Genomic DNA, 16,058 nt, shown 5'->3' with positions numbered 1-16,058 from the left:
TCCAAGGTGTTTCGTTCCTCTCTCTGCCCTCACCCTATTTCGTATGTTCTCAGGTTTGTTATTTAGTTTTCCCAGTTTAGGTTTCTTTAGTCATTTGTCATTCCTCACTTACGGTGGCTGGGAAGTGCAAATCGCAACAAATTAAAAAACCCCACAACAAATTAAAAATCCTTGACGGAAAGGGATTGTCTGAAATACCGGAAGTGACACAAGCGTGATGTCACGAGAGGGGGCGTGGCCAGGATTTTTGGTTGGTTGGTTCAGGATTTTGTTGTGGGCTTTTTGTATTTTGTTGCGGTTTTTTAATTTGTTGCGATTTGCACTTCCCAGCCACCGTACTCACTGCCTGTTCTGTAACTCCATCACTTGGAAATAAACGTCACTTGCATCATCAATCTACTGCCTGCATTTTGGGTCCTCTTTCCCTCCAACACCACACGGCTCACCTCGGCAGCCGTGACATATATGAATTCATTCATAGTTATCTGATAATAAAGCTTCAGGGTTGGATCACATTTAAAACAGTTTAAGTTTAAGGCTAGTTCCTCTTCTAGCACTCTGCTTCACAGGGTTTATGATTCATGGAAGACTACCAGACTCAATGCTGTGTATTTTACTGGTACCAGTTATGAAGGACAAAGCTGCAAAAGTGAGCTGTCTGGATAATAAGAAGAAATGGAAAAGAAAGGAATTGTCATGGTCTGCGGTGGGTGGCTGGAGTTTCCATTAGGCTCCTGAACTGACCTGGGATCCGCCCCTGGGCAGGGCCAACTCCAGCTCCTGCACACCTGGAGCCTATTGCAGGCAATCAAGCCAGAGGGATTTAAACCACACGTTGATGTTCATTCACTGCCAGTTCGTCATCAACACATGTTGGTAACAGGCCATTATGCTTCAAGTTCTTGCTGTGATCTATCTTGTTAACACGACTCTCTTGTGCTACAGTTGCTGGATTCACCTTGGCTCACGCTCCACCTCCGGACTCAGGATACCAAGCAATCATTCTGAAAATCTCTCTGTGCCTCACCTGCCTGCCCTCCTGCCATCACACTCCATCTGAAGCCCTGGATCTCAGGCCAGCCTTTCCACGCCACTCAGCCTCCCCTGGATTCTCATCACCCCCCTCTCAACACTCCATGTCCCCTACTGCAAGTAAGAATTGCTGCTCTTACAACTAGCCACTTCAGAGCTGCCTCCACCACCTCCCTAACTCCTCTATCTTCTCCCTTCAGTGTGACTGTTCCCTACTCAGCTCCACTCCACATCTCAGGCCTCATTCCCTCGCCCTAGCCACGTTCCCCAGGCCACGCCTCATCCAAACTCCACGTCTTATTGTTTTTTTTGTCTTTGCTACGTTTTCTTTTTTGAACTTAAGCCTAATAAATTGTTATATCATCAGCTGTCTCCGCTCTGGGTTTCTGCACCTGAGTCCTGTTCAGTACAGGCTGCCCAGCCCCGTGACAGGAATTAAAAGGGAATAAAAAAAAAAAAAAACTCATGGCAGCCCAAGGTGTATGTGATGCTCGTTCTGAGTATACTGTTGGAGCCCACTGCACTGTATTTGGGGAGTAGGGGTAACAGTGGGAACTGATAGACCCCACAAAGCCCCATGAAGGGTTTTGTGGAGAAACACAAAGTGCTGGTGGCTCACGTAGTTGTGCAGCCTTGCAAACCCTCTAGCATCCTGATCAGAGTCTTTAACCCTGGGGCTGTTACTTTAAAGTGGGTTGCCGTGGCTGGGGTTCTTCAGCCTGTGCAAGTCCTGGAGGGGTTGGCGAATTACCCACCAAGGGTCTTGGCAGCCCTCAAGCTTGATAGCACTGCCCCTGCTTTTGTGCCAAGCCATTTGCAGGCCCTGTATGCTGAGAGCAGCCCCGGTTTGACACACGTTGCCCGTTGGGGACTAGCAGGCCTGCTGGGGTCCTATGGTGATGTCTTCTCACTGGCCCAAATGACCTTGGTTGCACCAGTGTCGTCCAGCATGACATCTTGACCATGTCAGTGCCACCAGTTAAGCACCCGCCATGCAGGATGGCAGGAGACAAACAAATAGCGGCCGACCAGCATGTACAGCAGAGCCTGCGACTGGGCTAACTCAGCCTAGCAATAGCTAGCTGCTCCAATTGTTATGGTGAAAAAGAAATATCAGTCTCAGACTGTGTGTGGACTATAGACCACTAAATGAGCGCACTCTTAAAGACGCTTATCCCCTGCCATGCATCCAGGATACCCTTGACACGCTTTCCACTGCCAACTACTTCAGTACACTAGACCTGACATCAGGATACTGGCAGGTAGAAAGCACCTGCATTTTGTACCTGTAAGGGATTGTAAGGGATTGTTCGAGTGGAATGTGATGCTTTTTGGACTATGCAATGCACCAGCCAGATTCCAAAGGCTAAATCAACAGAGTCCTGCCCGGGCTGCTGTGGGAGACCTGCTTAGTGTACCTTAATGACATCATTGTCCTGGGTCAGGATGGCACCCAGATGCTGGAGCAGCTCGAGCAAGTGTTCATCAGATTGTGTGGAGCCAACCTAAAACTGAAGCCATCAAAATGCTGCTTGTTCCTGGAGCAGGTTGCCAATCTGGGCCAGATCATCTCTGCTGGAGGTATTTCCACAGATCCCCTGATAGTTCAACAAGTGGCGGAATGGCATACACCGCGGACCATCACAGAAGTGCATCAGTTTGTTCACTTAGCTTCATACTATTACTACATACTACTACATTGTGGAGATATAATTGTCATGTTTCGGCTGTGTGGCAGGCAGTAGAGGACCCAAACGCAAACTCACGGGGACAGAACTTGAACTCAAAAGCACAGCTTTAATTGCTGGAAAATAGAACACAGGCAATACAAAACTAAACTGGGAAAAGCTAATCATAAAGTATACTAGGAGACACGGGGAGAATCACACACAGCATGAGGGACGACGCGACACTGACTCAGAGAAACACAGGGTTTAAATACACTGGGGAGTAACGAGGGGAATGAGACACAGAAGGAGAGCACAGCTGGGAGAAATCAGGACTGACGAGACAAGCAAAGCAGGACGCATTCACATGAGACACGGACCATCAAAGTAAAACAGGAAGTATCACACAGAGACGCGAACTTGACACAGTGGAGACAGCAACTAAGAAATACAGAGACATAAACCATAAGGCAGAGGTCTAAGAACCAAAATACACAGGGAAATACTCAGCTGGGAACACAAGAGACTAGACTAGAGAGAGTAACAAAAGACCAACCATGAGAACATAATGCACAATGCAGAGTGACAGAAAACAAACTCAAACATGCAAAGACACACAATTACACAGAACAGAGGGGACACAGAGAGACATGAAGGGCAAGGGATCAAAACTAGAAGCCATAGAATAAATCACACAAGGACAATAATACAAACATCACAAAGAACTAAAAACGCTGGGTCAGGAGACCCAGGACCATGACAATAATAGCCATTCCCCTACACATTTATGAAATATTATATATTTTTAATATTTATATATCGCTCAATTACAAATATCTAGAATATTACAGAGGTGGCATATATGATTGAAATTTTACTCTAAACTGTGAAACATTGTTATTTATTATTTTACTGTACAAAAGATGTAACTATTGCATTTCTTGTTAAATGCTCAATAATCAAGGTAAGTAAATCCCCAAAAGGTTGATTCTGTTCATCTGGATGTAACGTTTTCAGTGGGAGAAACATTTCGTCACTCATCCAAGTGACTTCTTCAGTCTCAGCTGACTGCAGGTTTCCCCAATCTTATAAACAGGACATTTGCATAATGACTGAAACCAGCACCACTGAAAGAACGAATGGGCTGGGAGGTCAGTTCCTTGATCATTGGTACGCATATTGTCAAGACCATTGATCAACAACAACTGATCAAAAACCATGAGTACCATTCACAGAGAGTTGGGGAATGGCTGCGAGTGGTGCAGTGGTGCTAGTTTCAGTTATTATCCAAATGTCCTGTTTATAAGATTATAAACAGGACATTATGCAAATGTACTGTTAGGGGTTAGGACCCTAACAGTACATTTGCATAATGTACTGTTATGCAAATGTACTGCATAACATTCTTCACTTCATCCATGTAGGCCGCCTCATCGTTGTTGGAGATGGCGCCCAACATCACTGTGTCGTCAGCAAACTTCACAATGGTGTTGGAGCCATGGGTGGCCACACAGTCTGAAGTGTAGAGGGAGTAGAGCAGTGGCGAGAGGACACATCCCTGAGGTGCTCCTGTGTTGATGGTGATGAGAATTATGGATTTGATCAACTGGTCTCTGAGTGCTATTGACACCCTCTTCTCAACGAGAAGTCTGGGCTCGGGAGAGCCTGAGTGCCCTGGAGGGACTTTCCCTGCCGGTTACACGATGGATGGGTGGCAGAACTGGAGGACCGTGTGCCTGGCGGGACTGTCGATCGAGGACGCTGAAGATATCTACCTATTCGGAACCATGATAACAGGGTTCATGCTGATCGGCGTTGGCTTAGCCCTGGTTTATCAGAGAAATAAGAGAGTGGAACCGGCTGTTCAAACCCCCACAAGGCTGCCCGCTGGATTCGAAGCGACGGGACGAGGTGCGACCTCTCACAACGAACGTAATATGGTCAACACCTTGGAGACGCTTACAGCTGCTGTGAAGGCTCAAAACAACACCATTGAGCGTATGAGGGGAAACATCAGAGAGAGGCCTGCTCAAAATGAGACCCTTGAGCGACAGTTGGAAAACATCGCGGAACGGATCACTGCAGTTGTGAGGTCTCAGAATCAAAAGACTGACAACACCACGGAACAGAAGTTTGATACCATCATGGGGAGGCTCGCAGCTCTTCAACGGGAGATCGAGGGACCAGTCTCAGAGTGCTAAATTCGAGCTGCTCACAAAGGAGAAATCAACAATATTCTACATTTGGACACCACGGCCCCAGCTGCAGGCCCAAGGCCTGAGCCCACCAAAACAACTCCCTGATAACGACTGTGTTACGGCTATTCTTCCCGTCCCATGAAGGCCACCTGGGTTGGCTGGCAGACTGTTTACTTAGCCTAGAAGGGCGAAGGACACTGTCTCAGCTGAACTATGGACACGCGCACACACACACACTTACACTGATAAGCACTCACTCATCCCCCCTCCCTTTCCAACGCCTTCGATGCTTGTGCCCTACCGGGGATGATAGCAGTCAACTGGACCAGCACAGATGCTGCAGGACCGGATGCGCTGTCTACGCCGGCTCTCTCTTACCCTTTACCCGCCCCCGTTGCTTGTCTCGTGTTTCTATGGTGTATTGATAGTCATGTGCTTTTGTGCTGAGGTGTTTTTTCTGTTATCAAACTGTTCTCCCACTAGGAGCTCAGTCTGAGTGGAGTTTTTTTTCTCCTCCTCTTACCTCATGTAGTGTATTTTCGTTGTTTTTTCCTGTCAGCCTACCTTCTGACATGTCTGCCCAATGTGATGTTTGTGTAAGGTTTGGTCAGAAGGTTCTTTTGTAAGTGCGCATGCGCCATTAGCGTGCTGCCTGCTGTAACCCCTAATTTCCCTCGGGATGAATAAAGTATTCTGATTCTGATTCTGATGCTGTTAGAGACGCATCTACCCACCCTCACCACCTGAGTTCTGCCAGTGAGGAAGTCCAACACCCATGCACACAGACACATTTTGCTTTTCCAGGAAGGTCATTAATTGGCTGTGAACTAACTTTTCAAGAATTTTGGAAAGAAAAGGTGGTTTGGAGATAGGCCTGTAATTTGCAAGAACCGTAGGATCAAGAGCAGTTTTTTTAATCAGGGGATTGACTACTGCATGTTTAAAATCTTTAGAGACTACACCTGACATCAAACTGTGGTTTACCAGCTCGAGAACCAAAGGTCCGACTGTAGGTAACACCTCTTTTAAAAGTCAAGGAGGAACAGCATGGTTTGGAGACCCAGCAGGCTTAAAACGACCCGGGCTCAAACCTTTTAAAGACAGCAGCGCAGGAAGCAGAGACTGATGGGTCATGAGCAGAAGGGGAGAGATTTGATTCTCAATAAAAATGTGTAATAAACTTTCACAGGCTTCAGATGAGGGCTCGATACAGTCAATATGTGGTGCACTAAGAACAGAGTTAATAGTTTTAAATAAAACATAGGGATTGTGACAGTTTGACAGAATAATGTCAGATAAGTGTTTTCTTTTGGCATCTTTTACAGTTCTTTGATATTGTCCCCAAAAGTCCTTCAGCATCTGAAATGACACTTGTAGTTTGTCCGTTTTCGACTTGTGCTTAGCTCGACGACACTCGCGTCTGACAGCTCGGATCATGTCGTTCAGCCAGGGCTCAGATTTAGTTTTAGGTAGTCTGGTTTTTAATGGCGCCACAGTGTCCAAGGCAGTCTGACAAGTGGAATAAAACCATGAGCTCAGTTCCCCAGTCTGGTTGCATAAAAACTTTTACAGTTCTGGTTAAAAACAGCTGGAAACTGGTCAGCAGTGGAGGAGTTAAAAACGCAACAGCACCGAGCAGCAGCTGTGAGCAGGGTTGCATCACCGGCTGTTAACAACAATGGCAAGCCCCCCTCCTTTCTGCGGATCAGGCTTTCAAATGAATTAAAAGTCTGTCTGGGGCTTTTGTTGACTGATAGACTGGTGTGGATGATTGCTGCCACACCACCTTCTTGGCCTGTACTTCGTACTGTGTATTGCGGCTCCTCCACCCAACGGGCACGGCAGGCCAAACATGAGAACGCTGATGATGCTCAGCAATAAACACATTAATGCACTTATGTACTATTTGTTCCTTTTATTCCACATGGTACTGTCCACTATACAAAATCAGCACATAGGATCAACTTTTAAACAAACGCGCAGATTTCACAAACACAAGAACTGCAACTCACAAAGTCTTACTGTCACGATCCAGGGTCTTTCGACCCAGCGTTTTAAGTTTTAGTTTATTTTCTATGTTTATGGTTTATGTTTAAGTTCATTAGGTTATATAAGATCATTTGTTTATTAGATTCCCCTTGTGTATCCAACCCCTGTTAAGTCTCCCTTGTCCTTCATGTGTTTCATGTCTGTGTTTCTTATGTTGTCAAGTTCATGTAGTCATGTTTGCGTTTCATTACATTTCATATTTTATTTTGAAAGAGGTCCTGTGTTCCTGCATTTTGTTTTACTCTTCCCCTGTGGCGTCGTTATGTTCATGTTGTGTCTACTGTGCCTTTCTGTCCCATGTTTCAGGTCTCCTCAGTCTGTTAAGTTTACCTGTCTTGAGTTCAGTCAGTGTGTTTCCTGTTTTACTTTCATGGTCTATATCCTATGTTAATGTTTCTAATTTTGCTTCCCTTGTCTCGTCCTGCCTTTTTGAGTTTACTTTTCGTCTCTGCAAGTTTGTGTTTGGGTCCTACTCTTGCTTGCACACAGCCGTATTGTGACACTTACACCAATTATATGTCACGCTACAACATTGGCCTATGGCATCAATTAGTGCACTAAACTAAACTCAAGTTGCATACAAAAATGCATCAAAATGACTCAAGCTGCACTCAAGCTACGGTCAACAGAAAGCTTCTCCTCATGCTCACCCTACCTTTCTGCTCATCAACATCAGGTGCGGTGAACAGGTGAGTGCAACCACATTTATCACCTAATACACCCATGAGTCACGCCCAACACCCGTGCACCAATACAGAGTGTGCATTTAAAACCAACCCTCTTAATCCAAAAAAGGAACAACTCATATGGCTCCTACACTGTGTGTTTATCTTCATGGAAACTTGGCTGAATGACACGATCTCCCACGTGGACATTCAGCTAATGGGGCAACACAATATCCAGGAATGCCGGTACATCTGGAAAAGGACACGGCGGCGGTGGCCTGTATGTTTAAATCAACACAGGTATAATCAACAAGCAGTGCTCTGCTGAAGGAATTTATGGCAGAGATGTGAAGGCCCTATTATTTGCCAAGGGAGTTCAGTATCATTGTTATTGTGGCAGTGTACATTCCCCCTGAAGCTAAGGAAGCTCTACACAAGCTGTATGAGGCTGTCAGTGACCTGCAATCTGACCAACCTGAAAGATTTTTAATTTTCACTGGGTACTTCTGTCAAATGCAGACACCACAAGGATGCTCGGAGGTACAGTGAAAAGAAACAATTTATTTTGGCACTAAAAAGTGGCACACATTGAAAGTGGTGAACGAAAATGAAACACTACACATGAACTAAGGACGAGAGGGAAAACAATTGGCCTCTGGACCCTTTAATTTACTAAACTAACGCAAAACTTCCTATTAGAGCACTAAGAACTAAATACTGGCAAGAACTACGAGACAAAACTACTACTAGGAATGCTGAGAAAGAAGACAAAGCTATGAAGCACTAGGATTGGCTAGGACACAATGATAATTAAGCATGAAAACAAGATTCACACCACATGTGCAGCGGCAGAGTCCAAAGGAAAAAGTCTCTTTGGTTGGCTGGGGAAAAACAGCCTGAGCACGGCTCCAGGAAATTTTCCGGAGCGGGCACACAAGGTACTATTCAATTCAATTCAATTTTATTTATATACCACCAAATCACAACAACAGTTGCTTCAAGGCGCTTTATATTGTACAGTAGATTGTACAATAATAGATAGAGAGGAAAAACCCAACAATCATATGACCCCCTATGAGCAAGCACTTTGGCGACAGTGGGAAGGAAAAACTCCCTTTTAACAGGAAGAAACCTCCAGCAGAACCAGGCTCAGGGAGGGGCGGGGCCATCTCAAATCAAATCAAATCAAATCACTTTTATTGTCACATCACATGTGCAGGTACATTGGTACAGCACATGTGAGTGAAATTCTTGTGTGCGAGCTTCACAAGCAACAGAGTTGTGCAAAATACAATAACGTAAACAAGCAAAATACAAGAATGGCTACATCTGAAACTAATAAATATATGTACAATATATAATAGTATATGCATTTCTGGATGTGTATACTAAATGTTTTCCAATGTGTGTGTGTGTGTGTATACACATATTTTACAAATTAAATAGAGCAAACAATAAAATAAAATATATAAAAATATACAGAGTTGAGACATGTGCAAAACAGTGGCATTACTGTACAGTATGGAGTGCTGTGATTGGTTGGGGTGAGAGAAGGAAAACAGGATGAAAGACATGCATCATGGGAATCCCCGGCAGCCTACATCTATTGCAGCATAACTAAGGGAGGATTCAGGGTCACCTGGTCCAGCCCTAACTATATGCTTTAGCAAAAAGGAAAGTTTGAAGCCTAATCTTAAAAGTAGAGATAGTGTCTGTCTCCTGAATCCAAACTGGAAGCTGGTTCCACAGAAGAGGGGCCTGAAAACTGAAGGCTCTGCCTCCCATTCTACTTTTAAATACTCTAGGAACAACAAGTAGGCCTGCAGAGCGAGAGCGAAGTGCTCTAATAGGGTGATATGGTACTACAAGGTCATTAAGATAAGATGGGGCCTGATTATTTAAGACCTTGTATGTGAGGAGCAGGATTTTGAATTCTGGATTTAACAGGAAGCCACAACAGGAGAAATCTGCTCTCTCTTTCTAGTCCATGTCAGGACTCTTGCTGCAGCATTTTGGATTAGCTGAAGGCTTTTCAGGGAGTTTTTAGGACTTCCTGATAATAATGAATTACAGTCGTCCAGCCTGGAAGTAATAAATGCATGAACTAGTTTTTCAGCGTCACTCTGAGACAGGATATTTCTAACTTTAGAGATGTTGCACAAATGGAAGAAAGCAGTCTTACATATTTGTTTAATATGTGCATTGAAGGACATGTCCTGGTCAAACATGACTCCAAGGTTCCTCACAGCATTACTGGAGGCCAAGGTAATGCCATCCAGAGTAAGAATCTGATTAGATACCATATTTCTAAGCTTTTCAGGGCCGAGTACAATAACCTCAGTTTGATCTGAATTAAGAAGCAGAAAGTTAGCGGCCATCCAGGTCTTTATGTCTTTAAGACATTCCTGCAGTTTAACTCATTGGTGTGTGTTATCTGGCTTCATTGGCGTCATCTGCATAGCATCATCCACAACTATTTTCTGTTGTGGATGATAAAGGATTCAGAAAGTTTATTCATGCAGTGAATCCAATGCAATTGTATACAATTCCAAGCAGGAAAATTTGCACGTGCTTCAGAGTTTGTACGTGCTTTGTCTCTAGGGTGCCACCGTAAATATACTTTTATTCATTCACTCCACATAAAATGCAATAAATATATTATAAAATACAGAAATCAACAATTTACATTTCAACTTTTAACTATTTAAAAGCCTTCACATCAAACATTATGTTAACAGTCATGTTTCTTGGTTTGACATTAATGTATATGGGGTCAAATTGACCTTATTGGCCCCTAAGAAACTGAGGGTGACCCATTCAAACTCAATGTTCTCAGACTCATTTGAAATACTGATGTGGTTCTGCTAGAGTTGAAGATGTCATGGGATGCGGCCTTTGCTAGGCATTCCCAGCACACCCTCACTATCTGTTTAGGTGAACCAGGCCTGCTCAGCATCCTCCCCCACCACCTGATCCAACTCACCACCAAGTGGTTATCAGTTGACAGCTCAGCTCTTGTCTTTACAAGACATACAGCTGCTCATCTGGTGACACCATTACAAAATTATGGCTGTGCATTTGTGACCTGGGGTGTCTTGGTGTCATGTGCACTTATGGACATGGTGTTCATTATAGACAAACTGTGATTCTGTGCACAAAAGTCCAATAACAGACTATCACTCAGGTTCAGATCAGGCCAGCCATGTAACACAGTTACTTTTAAAAATGAGTTGACACATCACTGTAAAAAACAAAACAAATATACTGTTTATGCACTTGGTATTTAAAATCGATGTATTGTTTGTTTTAACAGCACAAACTGTCTCAAGTTGTAGAAACTCCTAATTAGTGGAGTTTATACCTGATACTTGGGAGTGCAGCCTTTTCTAAAGTCATACAAATATCCAGTAATTAATTCATTCTTATTAAAAAGCTGTCATGACAGCCATTATTTCTGACCCTGTAAACAGCCATAAACCTGTCACCATGACTGTAATGAAGATGGATGATAAGATGTAGCCAGTTTTGTCTAATAATAGATTAATTACCATGTTGACATATTATATATGTTATATTATGTTATAATATATAGACTGTGAGCTGCTGTCAGAGTCTCTGCTGGAAATAAATGAGTGAGGGACTCACCGAGGAGGAGGAGCAGAGGGGTGGCTGCTGGCTTCATGGTGTCTGGATGTAGACTGAGCACGTGGGCTCTGAGCTACGGAGAGATGCCTGCTTTCATCACTTCCTGTTCTCACGTCAGCGTGCTGCTGTGTGTCCGGCTCACAAAGGTCCTTCATGAAGTGTCCCAGCTGTCCTTCTCAGTCCATCACAGCTCAGTGTGTGAAAGCAGCACCTCAGAGAGCACAGGCTGACTATGGCTCTGCTCATTAAAGACCCTACCAGAGCAAACCCAACAATCATATGACCCTCTATGAGCAGTCGTTCAGCGATAGTAGGATGTTTGATGAATTTAGTTATTGGAGTGAGCCCATGAGGAAGAGGCAGAAAGACAAGAGGCCATCCTGAAAATCAGATTTCTCTGGAGAGTAATGATGCTCGTGTCCTCACTGCTCTGCAGCTCAGTAACATTAATGATGTTACACAGCAGGAATATAAAACAACAGCATGATGCTTTGGTCACAAATACATGATGTAGTGAGTAATCATCATCTTTGCTTCTGTTGCTGTTTGAACTGTCTGTTAAAGGTGTTTGTTGTCCTGAATTTAAAGAGTGCAGACTGCAGCAGTTTCAGATCCTCTCTCTGATCACCAGGAGAATAAAAACGAGGAGACGACTTCAACATGATTCATCTGCAGCTTTGAACAACTTCCTCATAATAAAACAATTAACTCATTCACTGCCATTGACGTCTATAGACGTCAATTGAAAAACTCTTCAAAAAAAGCTCTTCAAAAATGAGTAAAAATGCTCAAAAACCTTGGCAGTGGGGAGTTACCTGATTTGAAAATGGCTGGCAGTGAATGAGTTAATATATAATTCTTTATTTATCCAGGTAAAAAATCTCATTGAGATTAAAAATCTCATTTCCAAGAGAGACCTGGCATCATAGCAACAAAAGTCACATACCACATAGGTATATAACATTTAAAACAAATACAATATCGCATACAAACATGTGTAAAATATACAATAACAGATCAAATACAAAAAGAGTACATTAAAAACAATCACACTGAGTAAAAGAGCTGTTCTCTCGTTCCTTTAAAACAGACTTAAACTCTCCCAAGGTAACCAATTCTGATCATTTCAGTTCCTTCTGCAGATTATTCCAGGAAGCAGGGGCAGCGTATTTAAAAGCCCTTTTCCCCCATTCTGTTCTGATTTTTGGGACAATCAATTGTATGATTTTGTTCGAACGAAGGTTGTATTGGTTGTGGTTTTTACACATATAAACACATAAATAAGATGGAACCAGCCCAAGGAGAGATTTATAGATAAAAATCAACCAATGGGAGAGTCTATGAATATGCAAAGATGGACATTTAGCAGCAGCATACAGAGAACAATGATGTACACGACTTCCATAGCCAGTAATAAAACGTAAAGCACAATGGTACACAGTATCCAACCTCTTTAGGTAGTGGGCAGGTGCATTCATAAAAAGCAGGTCACCATAATCCAATAAAGGTAAAAAGGTTCAACGAATCAAATGTTTTCTCACTTGGAGGGAGAAACAGGATTGGTTTCTAAAAAAGTAACCTAGTTTTAGTTTTAACTTCGACACAAGCCTTTGAATGTGAGTCTTAAATGACAAATTCTGATCTATAATGATCCCTAGATACTTGTAAGATGTGACCATTTCAATTTCAGATCCTTGAATTGTTTTAATCTTAGGAGACGTAGCTAACAACTCTTTGCCATTTGAGAATAACATGAACTTGGATTTCTCTGGATTTAACACCAACTTAAGTTGAGTTAAATGAAGAATGTTTAATTATATGATTATAATGAGATGATCATGATGACCACGTGTCTTTCACAGAGACTACATTTGTTGTGCAGATGATAAAACAGCAGAGGTTTTGTCTTGTACAGTTTGTCACTTTAGGTGTGAACAAGCTGTTTTCACACCATTTAAAGCAGAAGTCAGACTGCAGATCAGATCAGCTCAGCTCTGTGCTGTGCTTAAAATAAGCTACAGAACATGACCCAGCACTGTGTTTAGGCAGCAGCAGGAGGCCACAGCAACCTCATATCACCCAACAACGAGAGTACAACACAGTCATCAGAGTTAACACTTAATCTTAGTGTGTGTCTTATGTTTCCAGTTTTATTTTAATAGTCTTTTGTTCAGTGTCTTCAGTGTGGCTTCCTCCCTGTCCCATTATGTTAGATCTGTTTCAGCTGTGTTTCCCTGCTCTTTCTCATCACTTAGCCTCTGTGTATTTACTCCTCTGTCTTCCTCTGCCTGTTGTCGTGTTGTCCTATGTTGCTGCGTGGGGTTTCCTGTGTTCCTGGGTTTCCTCACACCTGGTTTCTTGTTCCTAGTCTCCCAGTTTCTTCGGCCATTTCTCAATTCTCAAGTACGCAAGTCCGTACTCGCGTTCTCGCCAGTCCAGACGTCCCAAGAATGCAGCGTGATCATTCTACAGTTGGAATGGTAGTGTACTGATGACATCACAGGTCTGGAGTTTTTACTGCCGCCCCCTCTTAACTTAACACTGATTAATATTCGCAATGGAAATTACACATGACATGAAAAAGTTATACATGATGAAGTAGTAGTAGTTATTTTAAGCAAAAAAGATCATTTAAAAAAGTATCTTAAGCACTTTCGCTTTTACATATGCTCATCATCTGTTTCATAATTTCTAATAAGCTTCATACAGGTAAGCACAATCACTACATGACAGAAACGCAAGCTTCATCTCTCTGTTAATAAACATAATACACATGTATGTGTGAATAGAAACAAACAGGTGAGATGTTAGAACATTTTTTTTAGTAAACACTCAAACCTACAACAGACAGCTGCCGGGGTTTGGAAGAGAACCGAACTAATATTTCAACTATAAACAGATCCTTGTTGGAGCAGCCTTCAGCATCTCCATGTATCAACATGCTGGTTTTGTTTCCTCCTGAATTAAATATGTTTCCTGTTAGATTTAATTCAGACTCAGCTGTTTAAATAAGAACAGCACAATTTAAATTAGGTGAAATATTCAGGTTCAAATATACTGACAGCTCTCCGAGTATGACTTTAAAATAAAACGGTCCAGTTATGAAGCTGAACATTAATCTGAGCCAAACCGATTTACTCAGGAACAAATCAAACACTGAAATAAACCAAACATAAACATCCATCCACTCGCGCTGGAGCCTATCCCAGCTGTCATAGGGCGAGAGGCGGGGTACACCCTGGACAGGTCGCCAGTCTGTCGCAGGGCTAACACACAGGGACAGACAACCATTCATGTTCACATTTAGATTGATCGATTAACCTATCCCCACTAGGTGCATGTCTTTGGACTGTTTGAGGAAGCCAGAGTACCCGGGGCGAACCCACGCAAATATGGGGAGAACATGCAAACTCAGGACTTTCTTGCTGTGCAGCAACAGTGTTGTCATGGGGCAGCACGGTATATAGGTTATCTAAGTCTTATATGAAATATAAGTTATCTAAGTGACTTATATATCATGTTTAACCTAAGTAGTGAAAGACCGCGGGGGATTGAAAACGATGTGCCAGGAGTTCCCTGTTCTCGCCGGCTCTAGAGAGTCTCGACCTCCCGGTCGGCTAAGGAGCTGGTGGGTAACAGACGTCCCCGAAAACGTCGGAGCACTTTTGGAAATATATGATATCTTGATAAATTGAGCAGATATTTGAAGTTTACACAGCTACATTCTCACCTAAAAATATGTTAAAAGTTTATTTTGTGACCCAGAAAGAATAATATTTAAAAGTTTTTAGCCGCGCTCTTTGGCCATTGCCGTGTTTGAGTTAGGGATGAAATGGGTGCTCCGTCCTGATGTCTTAACCCTGCCCACAGGTAACACACCTGTCGTTTCCATGGAAATGAGCCAGCCTTTGTCCAGGATGATGTCACTGCTGATGTCGCCACTGAATATCACTTCTGACCTGATGGATCTCAGAGTGATGGAGTTGACGTGGGAACTGTCTGAGTGTCTTAGTGACTAGTTTCTGTGATGTTTTCTGCTTTAACTGCTTTAAGCAGCAATAAAACAAACATTACAGCCCAGATACTGACACAGAGAATCAGAGTCATCCTCACAGAAACAGGATTAAAGTGACTCAGGAATGTGAACTATGGCTGATATAAGAGGAATATTTATTTATTAGGGTTATTCTATGGTGATGAGTAGGGATGGGTACCGGTGTCCGGTGCCATCATGGCACCGGTTCTGACATAAACGGTAGTAACCAGACCGAAAAGCAGCGCACATTTCGGTGCTTTCGGTCTATCCGGGCTAGTGTGGACGTAGCCTTAAAGTGTGTGCATCAATAAGCTGTGATGGAAACAGGAACAGAGTAAAGACAAACATCACACCTCAAACTAAGACGAGTCCTCACAAACAGAGCTGATCTTATCATGATGGTTACTTCTGTTTTTAATGTGAAAACAGTTCACTCACAGCTGAGGTGTCAAACTGTCCTTCACAGGACTTCTGCTTTTCTTTAGTTTTAATAAATTCATTGTTTGCACATTTTTATCTCTTCAACTCTGAGATCACACAGGAAAAACAGGAACAAGACTTCTTACTCTGTCTTAAACTGAAAGGAAGAAAATAGCAAAAACGACCTGCAGCTGTCGCCTGTGACAAAGTGGATGAGCAGTTGCAATGGTCTCCATTTGTCCCATATGTGTTTACCTTAGTGATGTGACGTTCTGTATCGAGGCTTCAAAGCTTGTGTTGAGTAATGGAGGGGGCGTTTCCGCGATGCGCAAGACCAGGTGAGCCA

The 16,058-nt window shown here is 43.1% G+C and overlaps 1 protein-coding gene across 2 annotated transcripts in view; it reads right to left on the bottom strand.

Annotated features, from left to right (window-relative positions):
• LOC308396452 (uncharacterized protein) overlaps window positions 1-11,302 on the bottom strand; it is a 55,048-nt gene extending 43,746 nt beyond the window's left edge. For both annotated transcript variants that reach the window (XM_080881765.1, XM_080881766.1), the window contains exon 1: window positions 11,257-11,302. In XM_080881765.1, the coding sequence (XP_080737891.1) occupies window positions 11,257-11,293 (37 nt within the window). In that variant the 5' untranslated portion in view covers window positions 11,294-11,302. The remainder of the gene's footprint in view (window positions 1-11,256) is intronic.
• Between the last annotated feature and the right edge of the window lie 4,756 nt (window positions 11,303-16,058).

This window comes from Rhamphochromis sp. 'chilingali', assembly GCF_963969265.1.
Source record: "Rhamphochromis sp. 'chilingali' genome assembly, chromosome: 1".
NCBI classification, from domain to species: domain Eukaryota; kingdom Metazoa; phylum Chordata; class Actinopteri; order Cichliformes; family Cichlidae; genus Rhamphochromis; species Rhamphochromis sp. 'chilingali'.
Note: the sequence above shows the minus strand (reverse complement) of the source record. Positions and strands in the feature narration are given on the sequence as shown.